The 23,165-nt window shown below is 41.7% G+C and overlaps 1 protein-coding gene across 5 annotated transcripts in view; it reads left to right on the top strand.

Annotated features, from left to right (window-relative positions):
• The window catches only part of SCN8A (sodium voltage-gated channel alpha subunit 8), a 122,531-nt gene that overhangs the window by 7,178 nt on the left and 92,188 nt on the right, over positions 1 to 23,165 (top strand). For all 5 annotated transcript variants that reach the window (XM_068970581.1, XM_068970578.1, XM_068970577.1 and 2 more), the window contains exon 2: positions 22,193 to 22,311. In XM_068970581.1, coding sequence (XP_068826682.1) covers positions 22,193 to 22,311 — 119 coding nt within the window. The remainder of the gene's footprint in view (positions 1 to 22,192; positions 22,312 to 23,165) is intronic.

Below are 23,165 nucleotides of genomic sequence, written 5' to 3'. Positions count from 1 at the left end.
ACCAGCCCTGCTTCATTTTTCTCCACTATACACCTAGCATATGATATATTTGTTTGTTTTTTCATCCTCTTGTAAGCTCATTAGCCAGAGCAGTGTGTTCATGCCCTGTAATAAGTGTTCAAGCCATATCTGTTAAATGAATGAGTTAGTCTTATGAGATAATGCATATGAAAACACAATGTACTTTTCTAAGTGCTTTGACCATGAAAGTACATCATGGGTTTTTTTTTCCCCAAAATGAAAAGTTTTCCCATCTACCAAACTGAATGGAACTCTCTGGGGGAAAAGACTGATTACCAGTGTATCTTTTCCTTTCCTGAAGAATTAGTTTCCTTTAGGGGCTGAACAAGTAGATCAGGAAATAGGTTTCGTGATATTTTAGAGATTTTGGAGGGCTCAGCTACTGTTAAGTGCCACCAGGCCGACCTCTCCTCTTGCAGAGCCTTAGAATTAGGAGCGACGCCATCAAAAGACCCCCACCTAGTGCTCTTCTTGATTTATTGGTCTCAAGTCTTTATTATACAAAGGATGTCGTTTCCTGAAAGTTCTAAGTTGTTCTGTCGCGTCTTCTTTTATTGTTCGGCTGCTTTCTTGGCTGTGGGAGTTGTGTTACCCTCCCAGTATTAACTGACTCTAACGGAAATGAGAGAAACTGACATGGAATATATATTAGTTTGGGTTGTCTCATATAAAATATGATCTGTTTATGCAATCTTCACTTCTTGAGTATTTCCTCTGTGTGGGTATTGGGTTCGCTTGTGGGAAACAAAGATTAATAAAGTCAGTTTTTTACCCTTATGTAGCTTATAACATAATAGTGTGTAGTGTGATAACACTTTTGATAGGGGGCCTCAGAACAGGCCTTATTTACTTCATAAAGTAAGTAAAGTCACTCAGTCGTGTCCGACTCTTTGTGACCCCGTGGACTGCAGCCCACCAGGCTCCTCAGTCCATGGGAGTCTCCAGGCAAGGATACTGGAGTGGGTTGCCAGTTCCTTCTCCAGGGGATCTTCCCGACCCAGGGATCTTCCCGACCCAGGGATCGAACCCGGGTCTCCCGCATTGGAGGCAGACACTTTCACCTCTGAGCCACCAGGGAATTGATAGTAGGAGTAATGTTTGGATTAGGGTTTGGATTTTAGAAATGAGGGATAGACTGTAACATTATAGGCAGAGAGAAGAATATGAACAAAGACTTAGAAACCAGGGCATAGGACAGTGTAAGAGAGAGCCGAATCGTCTCATTTGAGTGGAATTTGGAGAGTGGGCAGTGAGTCTGGGAAGGGAGTGCTGGAGCCAAGACATGGAGAACTTGCAGTGTTAGACTGAGAAGTCTGGTCGTCACCTGTTAAGTAAGAGAGAACTGCTGGAGAGTTTTGAGTGGGAGTAAGGATGCGTGATTAAAGTTGTACCTTCAGGAGGTGAATGTGACAGTGATGTGTGGTATGGACCAGAGGGAACGAGAACTTGGACCGAGCGGCTGGCTATGACGTAGTGATGGTGGGGGTCTAAACAAGCAGTAGTGGTGAAAGTGAAAAGTGAGGGGATTCGGTGACATCAAAAGTGAGTATAAATTGATAGGACTTTGTGATTGATTGTAGAGGCTTAAGGACATTCAGTCCTTTATCTGACAATCTGATAAATTGTTACTGAGCAATTTCTACATACCTAGGTTCTGTTCCATGCCCTTGGGAACAAAGCAGGCAAGTTCTGTATACTATGCTTGGAAGTTAGTTTTTGTTGGGGAGACAGATAATAAACTATTAAGGAAATAAAAATTATTGCAGGTAGTGATAGGTACATTAATAAAGTTGATAAAGGCCAGATACTTTAAAGATTGTGGTTCATCTTACCTTGGTACAGAGACCTAAACTTGGAGAATCCAGAAGCATCAAGGGCTACAATGCTGTCTTAAATAGACTTTTAGCAAGTACTAAATTATAATCTTTGAAAGGACCCATACCATCTGAACCACCAGGGAAGTCAAATTATAATCTTTGAAAGGACCCATACCACAGGTATTCTGAGTTGTGTAAAAGCCAGTATTGTCACCCCGTTGAGTTTGCCGATTTCAGAGTTTTACATAGGTAGGAGTTCAGTAGGTTTCAGCATTCATGTGAGCTATAGGGGCACATATAGATAAACCTAGCATTTTTCCCAGAAAAGAACCTCAGGTCTTCTGGACCTTGTACAAGTTCTGAGTTGCAGCTCCAAAGTTCTGAGGCACATTGTGGTGTAACAACTTTTACCCGAATTCTTGGATGTGTATTATTTTTATTAGCAAATCACCTGAACCATAAAATCCCACTGACTGGTAATTTTAGGAATTGGTCTCTGATAGTTTCTACAGAGTGTAGGTCATGAAATAATTTTATTCGATTAAGAATTAACCTGTTGAATGGGGTATCTAATAATGACCGTTTAAATGTTGAAGGATGTCTCAAGATTGCAGTGATATTGATCATCTTCTCTAATGTATTAGATCTATAATTTACCAGATTTTAAATCCCTTCTAAGTCAAGGAGAGTAAGACTGTGATATCATTATACAGAGGGATGCTTCTCTTACTGATTGATTCCAAATTCACATGAGCTGTAAATTCTTTACGTATAACTCTGTTTGACAGAATTCAAGATTAAGATTTCCCCATGAAATGGAATTTCTGGGGGATTTCTGGCAATTTGAGATCAGAGCTGCTAGAATCAGTCAGCTCTGATTCTAGCAATATGTTTGATACCTGCCCTGAAGAAGCAGTCATATTCCAGACACTGTGAGTCTACACAGTTTGGCCTGTGGAATTAAGTTTGAATAAAAGAGTCCCCCAATTTCAGAGGATAAGGTACCCAACCCATCTACTTCTCAAGGTCAATCCTTCTCCTTGTGCCTGTGACCCTGCCTGTCAACCTTCTCTGGCACTTGAGCCTCTCAGTTATCCCCTCTCTTTTCTGTACTTTCACTCTTTCCCTTTCAGAGTGGTTCTTCCCCTCAGCCTATAAACATACTCAAAGCCTCCCCACCTTCATCAACCCACGCTTGACCCCACGCCCCCGTGAGGCGTAACCTGTCTTTCCACGCCACTGAAGCTTCTAAAGAGTCACCTTTTACTTGCCCTCACCACCCACGCGTCTCCCACCCACTCCTCCATCCTGACTCTCATCCTCCCGTCTTGACCACATTCTCAGTATAAGATCCTCCGTGATCTCAAATTGCCAAATCTAATGGATACTTTCTCAGTTCTTATCTCACTGAACCTCTTTGCTGTATTTGGCACTATTTGTGACTCCCCGATTCTTGCAGCTCTTTACTTCCTTGGCCTAATTCACCTTACATTTCGGACTATTCTTTCTCTTCTTTCTCCTTCATTTCTCTCTCCTTTCCCTTAAGTGTTGACATTCCCGTGGGTTCAGTCCTTGGCCCGTGTGCCTCTCACTTGGCACACTCTTCCTGACTGATCTCATCCATTCTCTCACTACTCTTGAGTCTATATCTCCAGCCCAGAACACTCCTTAAATATTCAGTGTTTTGCCAGGCATCTCTATCTGGGCTTCCCGTAGGCAACTCAGTGTATTCCAAATTGAACTAATTTTCTTCCCTCAAACCTAGTTATCTTATTTCATCTGCTGTTTTAGTTGATGATACCACCCAAATTCTAGGTATTATTAATGCCTCTCTAATTTTCTGTATTCCTGAGGATCACCAATATTAGGGAACTGTCAGTAGAATGTTGCACATTATTACAAGTGAGAAAAAATTTTGGCTCAGAAACGTTAATTTACTGCTGAAATCCCCTCACCTAGTGTGTGGAATCACCCAGGTTTCGGTTCCTGGGATCTGTGAATTTAGTACTCATCTTTCTACCATGCTGTGCTGTCTCTAGAGAGTGTATTGCGAGTTTTGTTTTCTACTGTCATTTTTGGATAATTTCTGTCGTTTTGCACTGCCTCAATCTAAGACATAGAAAACATAAGAAAACTTTTCAAAGTAAAATTAATGAATTTTTATAAGTGGATGAGCTACAGCGTGGAAAAGGTCAATTAGACACCTTGCATAAAGTTGGATATAGTAATAAGTTAGTTGATTTTAGCTATATCATATATCATTTCCTCATGACTAAGAGGTTCATTCCATGTATGGATGTGAGAGTTGGACTGTGAAGAAAGCTGAGCGCCGAAGAATTGATGCTTTTGAACTGTGGTGTTGGAGAAGACTCTTGAGAGTCCCTTGGACTGCAAGGAGATCCAACCAGTCCATTCTGAAGGAGATCAGCCCTGGGATTTCTTTGGAAGGAATGATGCTGAAGCTGAAACTCCAGTACTTTGGCCACCTCATGTGAAGAGTTGACTCATTGGAAAAGACTCTGATGCTGGGAGGGATTGGGGGCAGGAGGAGAAGGGGATGACAGAGGATGAGATGGCTGGATGGCATCACCGACTCAATGGACATGAGTCTGAGTGAACTCTGGGAATTGGTGATGGACAGGGAGGCCTGGCGTGCTGCAATTCATGGGGTCTCAAAGAGTCAGACACGACTGAGCGACTGAAATGAACTGAACTGAACTGAAGAGGTTCATTCATTCAGTCAGCAAATATGTATGAACTGTCTGCCTTGCCCCAGACAGGTATTATATGACATCTTCTGCTTGCTAAGCCAAGAACTTCACAGTTGTCGTTGTTGTTCAGTCGCTCAGTCGTGTCCGACTCTTTGTGACCTCACGGAATGCAACACGCCGGGATTCCCTGTCCTTCACCATCTCCTGGAGCCTGCTCAAACTCATGTCCGTTGAGTCAGTGATGTCCTCCAACCATCTCGTCCTCTGTCGTCCGCTTCTTCTCCTGCCTTCAATCTTTCCCAGCATCAGTCTTTTCTAACGAGTTGGCTCTTCGCATCAGGGGGCCGAAGTATTGGAGCTTTAGCTTTAGCATCAGTCCTTCTAATGAATATTCCGGATTGATTTCCTTTAGAATTGACTGGTGTGATCTCCTTGCAGTCCAAGGGACTCTCAAGAGTCTTCTCCGACACCACAGCTAAAAATCATTAATTCTTTGGCATTCAGCCTTCTTTATGGTCCAACTGTCACATGCATACATGACTACTGGAAAAACCATAGCTTTGACTAGACAGACCTTTGTCAGCTAAGTAATGTTTCTGCTTTTTAATATGCTGTCTAGGTTTGTCATAGCTTTCCTTCCAAGGAGCAGGTGTCTTAATTTTGTGGCTGCAGCCATCATCTGCAGTGATTTTGGAGCCCAAGAAAATAAAGTCTCTCACTGTTTCCATTGTTTCCCCATCTATTTGCCATAAAGTGATGCAACCGGATGCCATGATCTTCGTTCTTTTGAATGTTGAGTTTTAAGCCAGCTTTTTCACTCTCCTCTTTCACCTTCATCAAGAGGCATTTTATGTTCTTCTTCGCTTTCTGCCGTAAGGGTACTATCATCTGCATGTCTGAGGTTGTTGATATTTTTCCCAGCAATCTTGATTCCAGTTTGTGATTCAGCCTGGCATTTCATATGATGTAATCTGTGAAATAAACAGGGTGACAATCTATAGCCTTGACATACTCCTTTCCCAGTTTGGAACCAGTCTATTGTTTCATGTTTGATTCTATCTGTTGCTTCTTGACCTGCATACAGATTTCTCAGGAGGCAGGTAAGGTGGTCTGGTATTACCATGTCTTTAAGAATTTTCCAGTTTGTTGTGATCCACACAGTCAAAGGCTTTAGTGCAGTCAATGAAACAGAAGTAGATGTTTTTCTGGAATTCCCTTGCTTTATCTGTGATCCAGCTGATGTTGGCAATTTGATCTCTGGTTCCTCTGCCTTTTTTAAGTCCAGCTTGAACATCTGGAAGTTCTCGGTTCACGTACTGTTGAAGCCTGGCTTGGAGAATTTTGAGCATTACTGTGCTGGCATGTGAAATGAGTGTAGTTGTGCATAGTTTGAGCATTCTTTGGCATTGCCTTTCTTTGGGATTGGAATGAAAACTGACCTTTTCCAGTCCTGTGACCACTGCTGAGTTTTCCATATTTGCTGGCATACTGAGTGCAGCACTTTAACAGCCTGTAAGGATCTCAGTGTCCAATGAGGGAGATCAGTGTGTAAACAAAATGACAATACTATATTAAGTGCTAGAACAGAAGTAAGTACAAAGTGTAGCCGGAACACACCAGCAGGAAGGGTAATTCTGTGTGAGAAAGTTGAATGTTGAAAAGGTGATATTTGAACTGTACCTTGAAGCATTAAAGTATGTTTAATAAACATTTCACTCATTGGAGAAGAGAAGGAAGAGTAGTTTGGGTCTAAAGAACAGTGCATGAAAAGACAGAGAGGCGTGAACAACATTAAAGTGTTTAGAACCTTGAGTTCACCGTGACTGGAGCATGAGGTGTGGTCTGGTGAGACAGGAGATAAAGGAGTGAGGCAGGTTGGACCCCACTGTGTACATACTCAGCAGTTTTTATTTTCTCCTGCTCCTGGAGTTCTCAGTGTGAGATGACCTCTGGGGCCCATTTTGAACCAGTGCAGTGTCCTGTGACTTTGGCCCTAGTAACTGTGGACTCTTAGTCTAGCTTATGCACAAGGGTCCTACTGGCCTGTGCCACGTGTGTGAATGCTAAACATGTTGAATATTAGCCCTGAGAGTCTCCTCCTGCCACCCTGCCAAGGAACAGAGGGAGCAGCAATGGTCTGTATGATAGCAAAAGCATCATCGTAATTCCATTTGTTTTGAGTCCTTATTCTGGGCCAGGCACTGTAGTCAGGACTTTTTGTGAATTTTCATTAACCCTCATAATCTGATAAAATAGGTTACTGTCAGTCATCATCCATATTTCATCCATAAGAAAATGGAGCCTTGGCAACCTGAGTTAGTTGCCTAAAATCATAACAACTAATAAGTAACAGCTGGATCTTGAATCCAGGTGGCCTCAAAGCCTCCTAACCATTCTACTCTGCTGCTTTCTAAGAGAGAGGAGAGTGAGAAGAAATTCTAGAGTACGAGCACAGTGCAATGAAGAGAGGCATTAGTATGCTTTACATACTAAATCCACCTTCCTCTTTACCTTAGAGCAGCTGCAGGCTGGGGACCCCAAGAGCGTAAGGGAGAAGGAAATCAATGGCAAATCTGATTGAAGGATGGTGAGGAAGGGAGGCCAGGTAGGAGGTTCCAAGCCGCCCTGCCTCAGGGAGCAGGAACATGCTGGCTCAGTGCTGAAGCAGCTGCTGTTCTGCCAGTGTGTCTTCCTGTGATCAGGATGTAGGCAGGAATCGGTGTCACCTGCTCCAGATGTGGGCTGGAGGACATAGGGGTCACAAGGTCAAAGCAAATGAGAAAGTATATGCAGAAGCACTGGGAACCAGCAAAGCCGCAGAGAGGCCGGATGCTGGCATCATCTTCATCGAGCTTAACTTGGGAAAATACCGTACACAGCTGCTGTGATGTCTCTGGCATATGCAGGGGGCTTTCTTTTTTGTCAGAGTTAAAAAGAATTTAGTAAAAATGACTTCATTGGTCTGAGGGTTGGATCAGATGACTCAGCTTGAGCAGAGCACACTGTGTTTGATTTCTTCTCTCTTTTTTTTAATTTTTAATTTTTTAAAAATTTATTTTTGGCTGAGCTGGGTCTTCATTGCTGCATGCAGGCTTTCTCAAGTTGCAGTGCAAGGGCTTCTCATTGCGGTGGCTCCTCTTGTTTCAGAGCATGGCTTCTAGACACATGAGCTCAGTAGTTGTGGCTCACGGGCTTAGTTGCTCCGCAGCGTGTGGGATCTTCCCAGACCAGGGGTAGAACTGGTGTCTCCTGCATTGGCAGGTGGGTTCTTAACCACTGGACCACCAGGGAAATCCTTGTGCTTGGTTTCTTGTCTATAAAGTGAGGAGTTAGAGTTGATAAGTAGTTTTGAAGTTTTTAAAAAATTGCAGTATGATGTGATAATTAAGAGAATAGACTTTGGCGTTAGATTGCCTTGGTTCAGTTCTAAGTTTTACCACTAAATAACGGTGGTTTTGGGCAAGTTGACCTTTTTGTTGCAATTTCATTATTAGTAAAATATACCTTCTTTATCAAGTGGTTGCTGTGAGACAGGTATTGTAAAAGGCATCTCAGTAGGGTTCCTTCTGCATAGTAAATGCTTAATACATGCTAAATGTTATTTCTTCAAATAGACACACAGGTGCAGTTATTAATAAGTAAGGGAAATTAAAATATAAACATGGGATTTAAAGGCCTCTCACTCTGTTCTCAGTATAGTGAAATAGAGCCTTGGAAGAGGAGCACTACAAACATTCATGTAGTTCAAACAGAAGTATAAGCCTAAAGGGAAAAGAACTGCCCGTGTCCTAATGTCCTGCTTTTCGGTTCAGTGTTTCTAAGCTGGGTGCCAGGGCTCAGGCGCTCTGTAAATTCAGGCCAGTTGCACCGCTGCTGGAGCCTTTCTTAGGACATGTTGGGACTATAATTGTCATTTTACTTGAGGGAGCCATTGAGCAGATTAGCATTAAGAAAGGCATCAGGGGAGTTCTCTGGTGGCCTAGTGGTTAGGATTTGGTGCTTTAACTGTGGAAGCCTTGGTTCAGTCACTGGTTGAGCAACTTAGATTCTGCAAGCCATGTGGTGCAACCCACCCCTACCCCCCCAAAAAAGTACAGTGTATAATTTGGGACTTCCTGGCAGTTCAGTGGTTACAACTCCATGCTTCCACTGCAGGGGACATGGGTTCGATTCCTGGCTGGGGAACTAGATCACATAGGCCATGTGGTGTGGCCAAAAAAATTTCCAAAATATAATAAGTATATAAGTAAATAAAAGGCATCAGGACCCCCTGTAACATGGTATAGTCATTTTGACAGTATAGGTCATTTATGTTTGAACAGCTTCCTAGTCTGAGGTAGAATCTGTTTAGATTTAGCATCATGCTTTTCTTTATTAAAACAGGGAAATTTTGAAAGGACGTTTATTTGTTGCCTGCTATATTGGCTGTGTAATTACTCAGAAGTGAATGCCAAATAGCTGTTGATTAGTGGACAATTGGAGAAGGCAATGGCACCTCACTCCAGTACTCTTGCCTGGAAAATCCCACGAGGAGCTTGGTAGGCTGCAGTCCATGGGGTCGCTAGGAGTCAGACACAACTGAGCGACTTCACTTTCACTTTTTACTTTCATGCATTGGAGAACAAAATGGCAACCCCCTCCAGTGTTCTTGCCTGGAGAATCCCAGGGACGGCGGAGCCTGGTGGGGTCGCACAGAGTCAGACACGACTGAAGCGACTTAGCAGCAGCAGCAGCAGTAGACAGTTGGCCACTACTGCTCACTGCTGCTCTTACCACTGTTATAGCTGTTTTTCCAATCAGCTGTATTTGTATTATTGGTAGAAGAGTACCTCTCTGTGAGCGCACACTCTGAAACCATTAGGCAGAGAGGATTTGCTGTTAAAAGTTGCCAGAACAAAAAATTTATACTTAGGCAGGAAAGAACTAACAACTACTAAAAGTCTAATCAGCTAGTTACCTGGTTCAGAAGAGGTACATAGATCTGGGAGAATAAAGTGTATGTATATATTAGGTTAGCAGGCAAGAATTTAAGGCTAGAGACGTCATTTAAAGATGAGAGAATTAGGCAGCTCCAGAAGTCAAAACAGTTAGGATCTAGGGTCCAAACTCTGGCAGACTGTCGTAAAGCAGTGTGGATAACAGTTATAGCAGATGGACCCAAAGGGTATTGATTCCCACCTCCCCCTCTATAGATTAGCTCAATCCCTGGCCCCTAGGTGTGCATTAGACCCAGAAGGCCCTCAGGTGCCTACAGGTCCCCTTTGCCCTGGTGGAAATGATGACCTCTCAGGGGAGGAAGAATCTGGTTGGGTGGGGAACTGCTCTCCTGGGCCTTGTGACCCACAGCAAAGCTGGGACTGGGTGATAAACTTCTCTCTAAGAAGCTTTCTGTTTGCGATGTACTGCACCCATATGCTGAGTTCTTTGCAGTGTCCTTTGCAATTTATGCACCCTTTATTATTTTAATGTGTACATTTTGAATGGCTGAAGAATTAACCCAGTCCCAGGGTGAGGGTGGGGGCTGCTCACGGGTTGGCTGCATGCAGTACTTTGGTGACTGTGTGCATTTATTGCAGTGTTTGCCATGTGCTAGGATTTGTTTGGCATGAATATGAATGAGCTCGTACTTGGCCTTGCACAATGTCGCTGTTCCTTATGTAGACCCTGAAGGGAGTGCCTCTTACCTGGCGTTAGCAGTGGCAAAGCTCCTCCAACGTGTGCTTCCAGCCCCACATAGCTAATTAGAAATGAAAAGCCTGTGCTTTTCAGAAGGCTCATCTTATGCCGGCATGACACATTTATTAATACTCCATGCCATAACTCGATAAGAGTTGTTCTACCGCTGCTAATGGGCCTTGTACTCACACACATTCAGTGGCTGTCGTTATAAACTGATATTTTCCCCTGGGCCATAAACCACAACTCAATATCAATTTCCCTTTTAACTCATTTACTTCACAGAGATCTAATTTAAGACAGATTAGGTAAAATATTGGACTTCATGGGTACCAAGTGACTGTTGCTTAAGAAGTATTCTCGTAAGAATCCAAAACTAGCTGTCCTTTGCTCTCCTGCTGGGCTTTAAAGGATCTGGTGTTGGAACACAGGACTGAACAAAGGGTAACTCTCCTTTTCTGGGTTCTTACCAGCAGTTTAATGATGATTCAGTTCAGTTCAGTTCAGTCGCTCAGTCGTGTCTGACTCTTTGCGACCCCATGTACTGCAGCACACCAGGCCTCCCTGTCTATCACCAACTCCTGGAGTTTACTCAAACTCATGTCCACTGAGTCGGTGATGGCATCCAACCAGCTCATCCTCTGTCATCCCCTACTGAGATTTAAATCATATGACTTTAAAATGCTTTTGTGTATATATATATTTTAAATTCAGCCCAGCACCAATCCTCCTTATTCATTCTCTTTTGCATCGTCACTGTTCTGCCCAGAAAAGGTGATAAAAGCAGAGGATCTAGAGGGTGAAAAAAGCAGCCTGTGGTACAACACTGCCATGGGACCGTGCTGCCCATTTCTCACATAAGTACCATTGTCAGGATAGTATTAAGCACCGTTGACCCCGGCCTTGACAGTTTCACTCAAAAAAGCAAAATAACTAACTCAGGAGAGTTCCACCAAGGTGGAACGTGAAGGAATGAATAGAATAGTAAGTAGGCTTTCTCCTCAAAACTATGGTTTGCCCTTTGTTGCACTTGATTTTGGAAGTGAAAATCGCTCAGTCGTATCTGACTCTTTGTGACCTCACGGACTTTATATAGTCCCTGAAATTCTCCAGGCCAGAATAATGGAGTGGGTAGCCTTTCCCTTCTGCAGGGGATCTTCCCAACCCAGGGATCGAACCCAGGGATCTCCCACATTACAGGCGGATTTTTTATCAGCTGAGCCACAAGGGACGCCCAGGAATACTGGAGTGGGTAGCCTATCCCTTCTCCAGGGGATCTTCCCGACCCAGGAATGGAACCAGGGTCTCCTGAATTGCAAGAGATTATTTACCGACTGAGCTACTAGGGAAGCCCTTTTCCAATATTGGCTGCGTCTATATGTTTTCTAAACGTAGGCTCATAGGTGTCAGAGCTGGAAAGGACCTGGGCACACCCATCAGGCAGCCCCTTCTCTTAAGTTAGAGAAGAGGAAAACGAGATCCAGAGAGCTGTAGGGGCTTCCCCAGGTCACACTGCTGCATAGAGACAGGTGCAAAAGGACAGCCTGTGTGTTTTAATACCTGAGAGGTGATGTGGCGCTTCTCAAATCCTGGTGAACACAGGTTCCTCTGCAGCTTGTTTATCAGAATCTCTGAGGTGGGACTTGTGAATCTGTGGGTTTGTTTGTTTTTTTTAAAGATGATCAGATTATTCTTAAGCAACCAGTCTGTCTTATGTCAGAACTGGTATTCATACAAAACAGGGATTTACCAGCCTTGACCCCTGGCCCAGATCAGCTCTGCCATTTGCTTTTGTATGGCCCATGAGTTAAGATGGGTTTTCACAGGACTTCCAGAGTGGTCCAGTGGATCGGAGGTTAGGACTCTACATTTCCACTGCAGGAGGCACAGGTTCAATCCCTGGTTGGGGAACTAAGATCCCACAAGAAGCATGGCACAGCCAAAAAATAACAGAGAAGGCTTTTCACGTTTTTAAGTGATTGTGCTTAGTCTGTGCTTGGTCTCTCAGTTGTGTGCTACTCTTTGTGACCCCAGGGGCTCTAGCCTATCAGGCTCCTCTGTCCACAGGGACTCTCCAGGCATGAATAATGGAGTGGGTTGCCATTCCCTTCTCCAGGGGATCTTCCCAACCCAGGGATCGAACCCAGGTCTCCCACATTGCAGGCAGATTCTTTACCATCTGAGCCACCAGGGAAGCCCTGTAAGTAATTGGGGAAAAGTTTAAAAAAAAAAAAAAAAGAACAAAAAAACACAATATTCTGTGATGTATGAAAATTTTAGGAAATTAAAACTTCCTTGTCCATAAATAAAGTTTTATTGAAGCATGGTCCCTCTTATTTGTTTACATATCGTCCATGGTTACTTTTGCGACTGCAGTGGCAGGGTTGAGTTGCTGCACCAGGGACCGTGTGGTCCATAGAGCCTGTGATATTTGCTCTCTGACCCTTTACAAAAAAAGATTTGCTGACCCCTGATAGATATTATTCTCTCAGATAAGCACTACAAGTATAAGAGGAGATTCTTAAGCTTTGAGACCTTGTATTGGTCCAAACACCATCTTGCCTTTTGCAAAAGATGATATTTGAAAACCTGCATATAAGTTAAGCCTATGTAAAATAATTATTTAATAATAAAGTATGCTTCATTGCAATGCAACTTGCTACTTTGAAGTATGGAGGATTCACTTTCATTTTCTGGACATTTAGTGTAAACTAGAGGTTTATTTCTCTTTGATCAAAAAAAGATCTGTTTTTATATTTGATAGAGGATATAAATACTTGGAAAGGAGTGATGATCAAACTATTCTGTATGCAGTATTCAGTATCCAAATTAATTATGAAATTTCTACTTCACACATAAAATGTCCTTAAGGAAACCTTTATTCCTACAAAACCGTCGTTAGTTTATTTTTTTTTTTAATCTTTTAAAAATTCACTGTAGAAACCTAGTTTCCCTCAGGATCATCAGGATCATCCTTGGCAATGCATCACTGTACTCATTTAGAATCCTAGCTACCTCCTGGTTTTTCTTCAACCAAGGCCTGACACCGTCAGTTTCCTAATGCCTTCCTTTTCTTTTCCCTCACCTCAGCCATGCAAGCATTTGTTCAGTCCTCAAGTAGCATTCGGAGAAGGCAGTGGCACCCCACTCCAGCACTCTTGCCTGGAAAATCCCATGGACGGAGGAGCCTGGTGGGCTGCAGTCCATGGGGTCGCTAAGAGTCGGACATGACTGAGCAACGTCACTTTCACTTTTCACTTTCATGCATTGGAGAAGGAAATGGCAACCCACTCCAGTGTTCTTGCCTGGAGAATCCCAGGGATGGTGGAGCCTGATGGGCTGCCGTCTATGGGATCGCATAGAGTCGGACATGACTGAAGCGACTTAGCAGCAGCAGCAGCAAGTAGCATTTATTGAGCACCTGTTTTGTGCTGCTGTGCAGGCTCTGATCCTGAGATAGGAAATACCCTCAGCAGTTCCTCTAGACCTGTCTTTCCATCATGGCCAGGCTAAAAGATAAGAAATTGGGAGGTGCAGAGTTTGTTACTTTAAAAAACTCTGATGCTTATCTCCTTCTGAGGCAGTTAGATTTTATACAGACCCGGCCTGGTGGTTTTGGATCCTGGGACCTGGGCCAGCACTTCTTTCGTTGTTGCTGAGGCTTTCATGCAGTGTACCTCAGGGGCTCAGGTTTCTCATCCACCAGAGACTCCATCCCCTCACCAGGTCCATTCCCTGTCACTGAATTACTTCTCCGTATGGCAAATAGAAGCTGTAAAGAGACTCTAAACTTGGCATCATATGTTGCTCCTTGCAGCCTAACCTTTATAGGTGGTGTCCCTCTCCTGAGCTTTTGTGAAATGCACAGAGGATAATAATCCCTCCTTCACACATACTTCATGGGAATATTATGAGGTTGAATGAGGAGGTTATTTAAAAGGTTTGACATTTTCTTGGAGGGGGTTGCTATAGAAACGCAGAGGCATACAAGTACTTCAGAGAAGAGATTTCAGGAAAGTTCAGGGCTCTTTAGTTTTTATTTTTTTGAATTATGAAGTATGATAACACATTTACAGGAGACTTGGAAAATACAGAACAAAGTTACATACATTTTTTAAGTAGGTAAAGTAAGGTTTTGTTTGTTTGGTTTTTTTTTGTAAAGTAAGGTTTTAAGTTGGAGTTTCAATATCAAACTCTCAAAAATTAATGGAATGAATATACAGAGAAGTAGAAAGACATAGTAGACCTGGAAAGCACTGTGAACCAAGTCAATATAATTAAGATTTATATAATTTTCACTCAACAGTAAGATACAAATTCTATTCAAGCTCCCATAGACTGTAAACTAGGAGACACTGGAATATATTCAGGGACATAAGGTGCAAAAACTTCATGGTCTAAAGGTTTTGAAATCGCATAGTCTGTTCTCTTATCATTGTAGATTATGTTAGAAATCAATATCAAAAGAAATTTGAAAATAACCCACATATTTTCCAGTGCAGTGTGACATTTACCAAGAGAGATCTTCGACTTAGCCACCAAAAGTCTCAATAAAGTTGACTGAAAAAAACACAGAGTGATTGCAGAGAAGGAAGCATTAAAGTGAGAAATTAGTATCAAAATGAGAAATTAATGTTAAAGATACTTTAAACAAAATCCCATGTATTTGGAAATTAAATGTCCACTTTTAAATGATGGTGTAGCTAAGAAGCCATAATAAGGAAAATTAGGGGGAAAATTGTAATAGAATAAAAATGGAAAGAGAATTTACCAGAATTTGTTGTGTGCTGCGGAAGCTGCTCAATGCAATTAAATACGACGTGGAGTCTTCAATAGGTATGAAAACAAATAATGGACAGTAGCATAAAATTTTGTGAAGTTAGAACACAAAATTGTCCTATTGTTAATAATGCTGTCCTATTGTTAATATCACTTGTTAATTTCATGTGTGTGTGTGTGTTTTACAACATAGTATTTATTTATATTCTCAGAACTGGATTAGAAGTTTCAAGCAGGGCTCTTTGTTCCTTTGAGAGGCCAAAATATGGAAGAGCCGGAGCTCGGCCCTTGACCTCTTTCAGCCTAACCCCAAGCCTACTCTTGCTCTTAGGGTGAAGTTTTGCCTGCAGTTTTCGCCACCCCTCTCCTCACCCCTCACCGCTGCCTGGGGCCAGTACCTTCTAGTACAGGAAGAATATGATCTCAGTGCAGTCTCTCCACTGGGGCTGCTTCATCGAACATTTACAGAATGCATATGGCCCAACACCAGCACTGCTTTTATTGTGGAGAAAATGGCGTGACTGCCAGGAACAGAAAGAATAGAAGATGAAAGGACGGGAACTTTAAAAAAAATCTGCCAGCCACTGTGTATTGGGAGTACTTGGGTTGAGCATTACATTGAAACTGTGGGAGGAAGTGTGAAGTTGTTTCCTGCTCTCCAAGAGCATGAAAACTAGTAGGGGTGGAGAGGGGAGAGGAGGGTACAAAAAAGAACTTGGAGAATAAGGAAAGACACAAACTCTGAGTGTAACAAGAGTTCAGCAAAGGGGGAAGTCAGAGTAATTGCAAATTTATCACAAAAAAGTGGGACCTTGGGCTTCCCTGGTGGTCTAGTGATTAAGAATCTGCCTGCCAGTGCAAGGGACATGGGCTCAATCCCTGGTCTGGGAAGATCCCACATGCCCGTGTGCCTCAAGCATTGAGCCTGTGAGCTGCAATTGCTGAAGCCTGTGTGCTGTGTGCTCCGCAACGAGCAGTGAGAAGCCTGCTCGCCACAACGAAGACTAGCCCCTACTTGCCACACCTGGAGAGCACCTGTGTGCAGCCAAGAAGACCCAGTGCAGCCAAAAATAAACAAGTCGTTTTTAAAAAAGAAGTGGGACCTCACTACCAAAGTCAAAGTAACACTGACCTCTGTGGGAAGGGGGGGGGTGGAGTTGGAAAGGACTGCGGAAAGAAACCGTATTAATAAAGTGTTATTTCCTAGCCTAGCTGATGGGTATAGAGATGTTTGTGGTGTCATTCTGTAGACTTTTTAATATGTCTTATGCCTCTCATATGGTTCATTTTTGCGTTATTTTTGTTTTCATTGAGATACAGTTCACATGCTAGAAAATCCACCATTTTAATGTGTACAATTCATTGGGTTTTTTTTTTTTTTTTCAATTCATTGGGTTTTTATTCGCTAGTTTGTGAGGCCATCATCACTTTCTAATTTCAGAACATTTTCATCACCCTAAAGAGACCCACTGGCTTCCCTGGTGGCTCAGTGTTAAAGAACCCACCTGCCAATGCAGGTGACGTGGGTTTGATCCTGAGTCACAAGATCCCCTGGAGAAGGAAATGCCAGCCCACTCCAGTATTCCTGCCTGGAGAATCCCATGGACAAGAGGCGCTGTGGGCTGTACGGTCCATAGGGTCACAGCAAGTCGGACATGACTTGTCTACTAAACAACCACAACAGAGAGACCCATTAGCAAGGAGCTCCTAATCCCGTCTCCATCCAATCCTAGGCTGACCAGCTTTCTATCAGAATTTGCCTATTCTAGACATTCCGTGTAAATGGAATCCTACAGTATGTGGCCTGTTGTGTTTGAACTCTTCTCAAGGAAATGGCAACCCACTCCAATGTTCTTGCCTGGAGAATCCCAGGGACAGCGGAGCCTGATAGGCTGTCGTCTGTGGGGTCGCACAGAGTCGGACACGACTGAAGTGACTTAGCAGCAGCAAGGTTTTTCAAGTTTCACTCATGTTGTAGCATGTATAAATACTTAACTTCTCTTCCTTTCTTTTTTTCTTGGCCCAGATGTCTTTATTTTTCAAAAAGGTCCTTAAATCTTTCTGAAGTTCCAAATGGGTTGGGAAACACTTTTAGCTATTGCTATTCTTAATTCTATTATTTGGTTTGGAATAAAACTGATTTTAAAAAATTTATCCATAACACATTACTGGTCACTTTTCAGGTAATAATATACAGTTGACCCTTGAACGACACAGGCGTGAAGAGCCCAGTCGAAGATCCACCTATAACTGTAGGCAGCCCTCTACATGCGTGGTGCCCTCACGCCTCGGTCCCTTAGAGCTTCTGATTCGTTTGTATCTGTGCTTCCACAGCAGCAGATCCCACTGACTGGATTATGTAGTCCTGCAGAATTTCCTGTTGAAAAAAAAAGCCACGTATAGGTGGACCTGTGCCATTCAAACCCATGTTGTTCAAGGGTCAACTGTATATATTTTTTATTGTGGTAAACTATATATAAAACAAAATTTACGATGTTAACCTTTCTTAAGGGCACAATTCAATGGTATTAAATATATCCACCATGTTGTACAACCTTCGCCACCATCCATTTCCACTTTTTCATCTCAAACAGAAACTTACACCCATTAAAAAATAACTCTCCATTCCTCCTGCCTAAAGCCCCTTATAAACTCTCTTCTCCTTTCTGTCTCTATGTATTTGCTAATTCTAGGTACCTCATATAAGTGGAATCATATAATATTTGTCCTTTTGTGTCTGGCTTATTTCACTTAGCCTAATGTCTTCTAGCGGAGAAGGCAATAGCACCCCACTCCAGTACTCTTGCCTGGAAAATCCCATGGACGGAGGAGCCTGGTAGGCTGCAGTCCACGGGGTCGCTAAGAGTGGGTCACGGCTGAGCGACTTCCCTTTCACTTTTCACTTTCATGCATTGGAGAAGGAAATGGCAACCCACTCCAGTACTCTTGCCTGGAGAATCCCAGGGATGGGGGAGCCTCGTTGGCTTCCATCTACGGGGTCGCACAGAGTCGGACACGACTGAAGCGACTTAGCAGCAGCAGCGGTGTCTTCTAGGTTCATGCATGTTTAGCACATGTCAGAATTTCAACCCTTTCAAGACTGGATACTATCCATCATATGCATATATACCATATTTTGTTTACGTTTTTGTCCGTTGATGGGTTGCTTCCACTTTTGCAGTATTTTGAGGCTTTTATGAACACCCATGTATACATTTTTGTGTGAACCTGTTTTCAGTTCTCCTGGGTGTGTATAGCTAGGAGTGGAATTGCTAGGTCGTATGGTATCTCAGTGTTTAACTTCTGAGGAACTGTCAGCTGTTTTCCAAAGTGGCTGAACCATTTTCCATTCCTACCAATAACATATGAGAGTTCCGGTTTCTTTATATTCTTGCCAACATTTGTTATTTTCCATGTTCTTTTAAGAAAGTATTACCATTCTAATGGGTGTAAAGTCGTATCTCACTGTGGTTTTCTTTGCATTTCTCTAATGACTAATAATATTGGGTGTCTTTTCATGTGCTTATTAGCTGTTTGTATGTCTGCTCTGTAGAAATGTCTGTTCAGATCCTTGCCCATTTTTAACTTGAATTGTTTGTCTCTTTACTGAGTTGTGGGTGTTTTTGTAATCTAGTCTGGCTGCAAAACCCTTACTAGATACACGATTTGCAAATATTTTCACCCATTCTTTGGGGTGTCTTCTTACTTTCTGAGTAGTGTCATTTGTTGCACAGAAATTCTCAATTTTGATGAAGTTCAATTTAATCTGTGTTTGCCTTGGTTGCTTGTGCTTTCGGTGTCCCATCTATGACACTGTTGCCTAATCCAAAGGTAAAAAGATTTACACCTATGTTTTCTTCACTGAGTTTTATAGTTTTAACCTTTTACATTTAGGTTTTTTATCCATTTTGAGTTACTTTTCACATCAGGTGTGAAACAGAGGTTCAGATTCATTCTTTTGCATCTGTTTGTCCCACCACCATTTATTGAAGACTGTTCTTTCCCCTTTGGATTGTCTTGGCACGCTTGTCAAAAATCAGTTGACTGTAGATGTGTGGGTTTATTTCTGGACTCTCAATTCTATCCTATTGATGTGTTTGGCTAATCTTATGTTAGCACCAGTTTTGATTATTATAGCTTTGCTGTAAGATTTAAAATGCAGAAGTGTGAGTCCTCAACTTTGTTCTTATTTTGCAAGATTGTAATTTGGTTCCCTTAAATTTCTATACACATCTTAGGATCATCTTGTTAATTTCCGCCAAAAAAGGCAGTTGAAATTTTGAGAGATTGCACTGAACCATAGCAATATTAAGCCTTGCAGTCCATGAGCATCAGATGTCTTTCCATTTATTTACTTTTTTCCCCGTTTCTTTTACTGGTGTTTTATAGTTTTCAGTGTATAACTCTTAGACTTCTTCTGTTAAATTTATTCCTATGTGTTTTTTTTTTGATACTCTTATAAATGGCATATTAATTTCATTTTCAGATTGTTTTCTGCTGGTGTATAGAAATGTAACCATATTTATATGTTGCTTTTATGTCTTAGAACCTTGCTGAACTTGTTAATGAGCTCTGTTTTGTGTTTATGGTTTCCTTGGGGTTTTCCATAGAAGAACTTATTTCATCTGCAATTAGAAATCGGTTTACTTGCTTAATTGCCTTGTCTAGAACATCTAGTACAATGCTGAATGAAAGTGATGAGAGTGGACTCTTTGTCTTATTCCTGGTCTTAAGGAGAAAGTTTTTAGTCTTCTAACATTAAATATGACTTTAGCTGTGGATTTTTCATAGATGCCCTTTATCAGGTTAGGGATGTTCTGTTCTGTTACTAGTTTGCTGTGTATTTTACTATGAAAGAATTTTGGATTTTGTCAAGTGCTTTTTATGCATCTTTTGTGATGATCATGCAGTAATTGTCCTTCATTTTATTAATATGTTGTATTACATTGATTGGCTTTCATGTGTTAAATTATCTATGTATTTCTGGGATAAATCCCATTTGGTGGTGTGTAATCCTTTTTTTATATGCTGCCAGATACTGTTTGCTGGTATTTTGTTGAGGTTTTTGTGTCTATATTCATAAAGGATATTAGTCTATAGTTTTCTTTTCTTTAAATGTCTCTCTCTGGTTTTGTATCAAGGCAATACTGGCCTTACAGAATGAGTTGGGAAGTGTGCCCTTTTCTCCTGTTTTTTTGGAAGAATTTATGAAGGACTGATATTAATTCTTTAAACGTTTGGTGGAACTCATCAGAGAAGCCATCTGGCCCTGGGTTTTTCTTTGTGGGGGTTCATTTTTTTAATGCAGGGTGCAGAAGAGTATTTATAGTATAGTTGAGGGGAGGGTAAGGGAGGGAGAGAAGAGTCTTTTTAAGGCTTTATCTGTGTGTTTATATTAATACAGAAAAGTTTTAAAAAGATACATAAGAAAAGATGATACACAAGCAACGGTTATCATTGAGTAATGAGGTGGAACTTGTCTTCTGTTCCTTTTTTTATGATTGTGAACATGTACTACTTTAAATTAACCAACAAAGCGAAAACAAAAGCCTACTTAAAGGGGCCAGCATTTGACCACGCGCTTCTTCACCTGCTCGGTTAGATGCCAGGGCTGTGTGCTGGCCACTGGCCTGTGTCCGCAGGACCTCAGTCTAGCAGACCCTGAATCTCCAGCTCCGCCGTTTGCTGCTTGCCCTCTCTTTAAACCTCCAGCAACACTGAATTACTTATCAATTCCCAGGAAGCACCCCCAGTTCTGTGCTACTGTGCCTTTGTAATCCTACACTGTTCCCTTTCCTTGCTAACCCTTCCCCCTTTATCTGCCCAATTAATCTCTGCTAATTGGCACTTATCCTTTAAAACCCCTTCCAAATGTTTAGTAACCTGCCTTTGTGAACACCTCCCCGCTCACTCCCCTCCCTTGAATTGCCCATCCAATGGGAAAGTAAAAATCTCTCTCTTCTGCTGCCTCTCATACATTGCGTATATTTTTGTTATTGAATTTTATGTTTATTATTACTAGTTCACATATATGTCTTCCCTAAAAGTGCAATTTTATTCAATCTCGTATCCAAGAAGCTTAGCACAATGCTTGGCACGAAACAGGTTCTCCAAAATATTTGAATTGAATTCATGCAATAGGAAGAGGCATCTGAGTAGGATGGGCAATGAGAACCAAGGCCAAAGTTTGAATTAACTATAACCTGTTCTGGTTTTGCGCGAAAGGAGGATTCATGCTAGGAATGTAGTTGAATGAATTTGGCAAGGCTGATAATGGAGGTTCTTAAAAGCTAAATAGAGTAGACTCTGAAGGTAAATATCGACAAGGTGAATAACTCCTCTCACCTCCTTGAGTCTTTGCTCAAAACTCTCCCCTCAGTAGGCTTACCCTGATCACCTGAGAGGGATGGACCGAGAGGTTGGGGTTGGTAGGTGCAACTACTACATTTAGAATGGACGAACAACAAGGTCCCGATGTATAGCGCAGGGAGCAACACTGAATCTCCTGGGATAAACCACACTGGAAAAGAATGTGTATATGCATATAAGTGAGTCACCTTGCTGCTACAGCAGAGATTGGCATAACATTTCAATTAAAAAACAAAACATTCACCCATCCTCTGACCCCTGCACTCTCGAGTTGCCTTTCCCTAATCTTCCTCCTTTTCCCACAGCACCTATCACATTTGATATAATTTACTTACTCATTAGGTTTTTTATTTATTGTCTGTCTCCCGTCTTAGAACATAAGCTCCTCTCACTAGGGTGGCCTTGTCCACCGATCCTTCCCAAGCACTTGGAACATTGCCTGGCACATAGTTGGCACTCAGTAATTCTTTGTTGAGTGAATGAATCCTAAATTAATAAACTTCAGAATCTTGTCCAGAGCAGGCACAGATAGCTTAGGTATAGTTGACACGGCTTGTTTCTGAAAGAAAAGTCTGATATTTAAAACTGCCAAGGTAGTGTCATCTGTTTGTAATGTAATCTGGAGCAGTGCAGGGGAGGGAGGTAAGGGAAAGCGGCTTCTCTTGCCTTAGTATATTGCCTTAAGTTTGCTTGCCTTAGACACCAAATTGGGAAGTAAAACATGGGTCCATTTGAGTTAATTTCTTGCCTAGAAAAATGTTATTTCATGTGGTGATTAATTGCTGTGCTTTAATAATTTTTCTCTTTCTTTCTCCACAGACCTTTGTAGTATTAAACAGAGGGAAAACTCTCTTCAGATTTAGTGCCACGCCTGCCTTGTACATTTTAAGTCCTTTTAACCTGATAAGAAGAATAGCTATTAAAATTTTGATACATTCATATCCTTTTCTGCAAATGTGGAGTGAGTGCAGCTGTTGTGTGGTCGCTGGTATGTGTTTCTGAATGTCCACCACCTAATTGTATATTAACTATTTTATCAGTGGTGTAGCTGACTATTCCTCCAGTCAGAACTTCTGCTAAAGCCTTAGCTGAGCTTCAGCAGATTCTTTTTTCTTAGGATGATATCACGGGAATCTGGAATTTTGTGGGTATCATTAAGAGGGACAAGTTAAGATGGTAGCTTTACTGATGTCTTAACTTTTAAAGCACTCAGACTTTAGTAATTTCATAACAAGTTATATTATTCAGCTTTTTTATATATTAAAGCCCAATTAGAATTTTTGAAAAGCTACTATAAATAATTGAGCAAGTATTTTAAAGATCTGCTTTGATTTCTTAAACAACAAGTTTAGGAAGTAAGATAATCTCTAAGATTAAATGGCCTCTTTGGTGCACAGGTTTAGATCTAGATTGCAGGATTGATATGAATTTTTTATGTATATTTTTGCTCCCCTTAAAAGAAAATGCCAATTTACTCATGTGGCTTGACTTTGTATCTCATTAATATAGGAGAGCATATGACAGATGAAAAATTACGTGATGGGTTTAGCAACTTGACTTAGTAACTTTAAACCTTCATGGTTGGTATTTAATTTGACGGTACTTAGTCCCATGCTTCAGAGTTTTGTATCCTCCAAGTAGGATGAAGAAACCAGCAGTTGCTGCTTCATAAACAGGTTTGTTAAGCTTTTGCACCTTTTATTTTTGTTAAGAATTTAGCAGCCTGATCTGGAATTTGTGAGTTTTACAAGCAACATAGTTCTGAAACCTAAAGGTTTATAAGAAAATAAAT

Source organism: Capricornis sumatraensis, chromosome 4, assembly GCF_032405125.1.
Source record: "Capricornis sumatraensis isolate serow.1 chromosome 4, serow.2, whole genome shotgun sequence".
NCBI classification, from domain to species: domain Eukaryota; kingdom Metazoa; phylum Chordata; class Mammalia; order Artiodactyla; family Bovidae; genus Capricornis; species Capricornis sumatraensis.
Note: the sequence above shows the minus strand (reverse complement) of the source record. Positions and strands in the feature narration are given on the sequence as shown.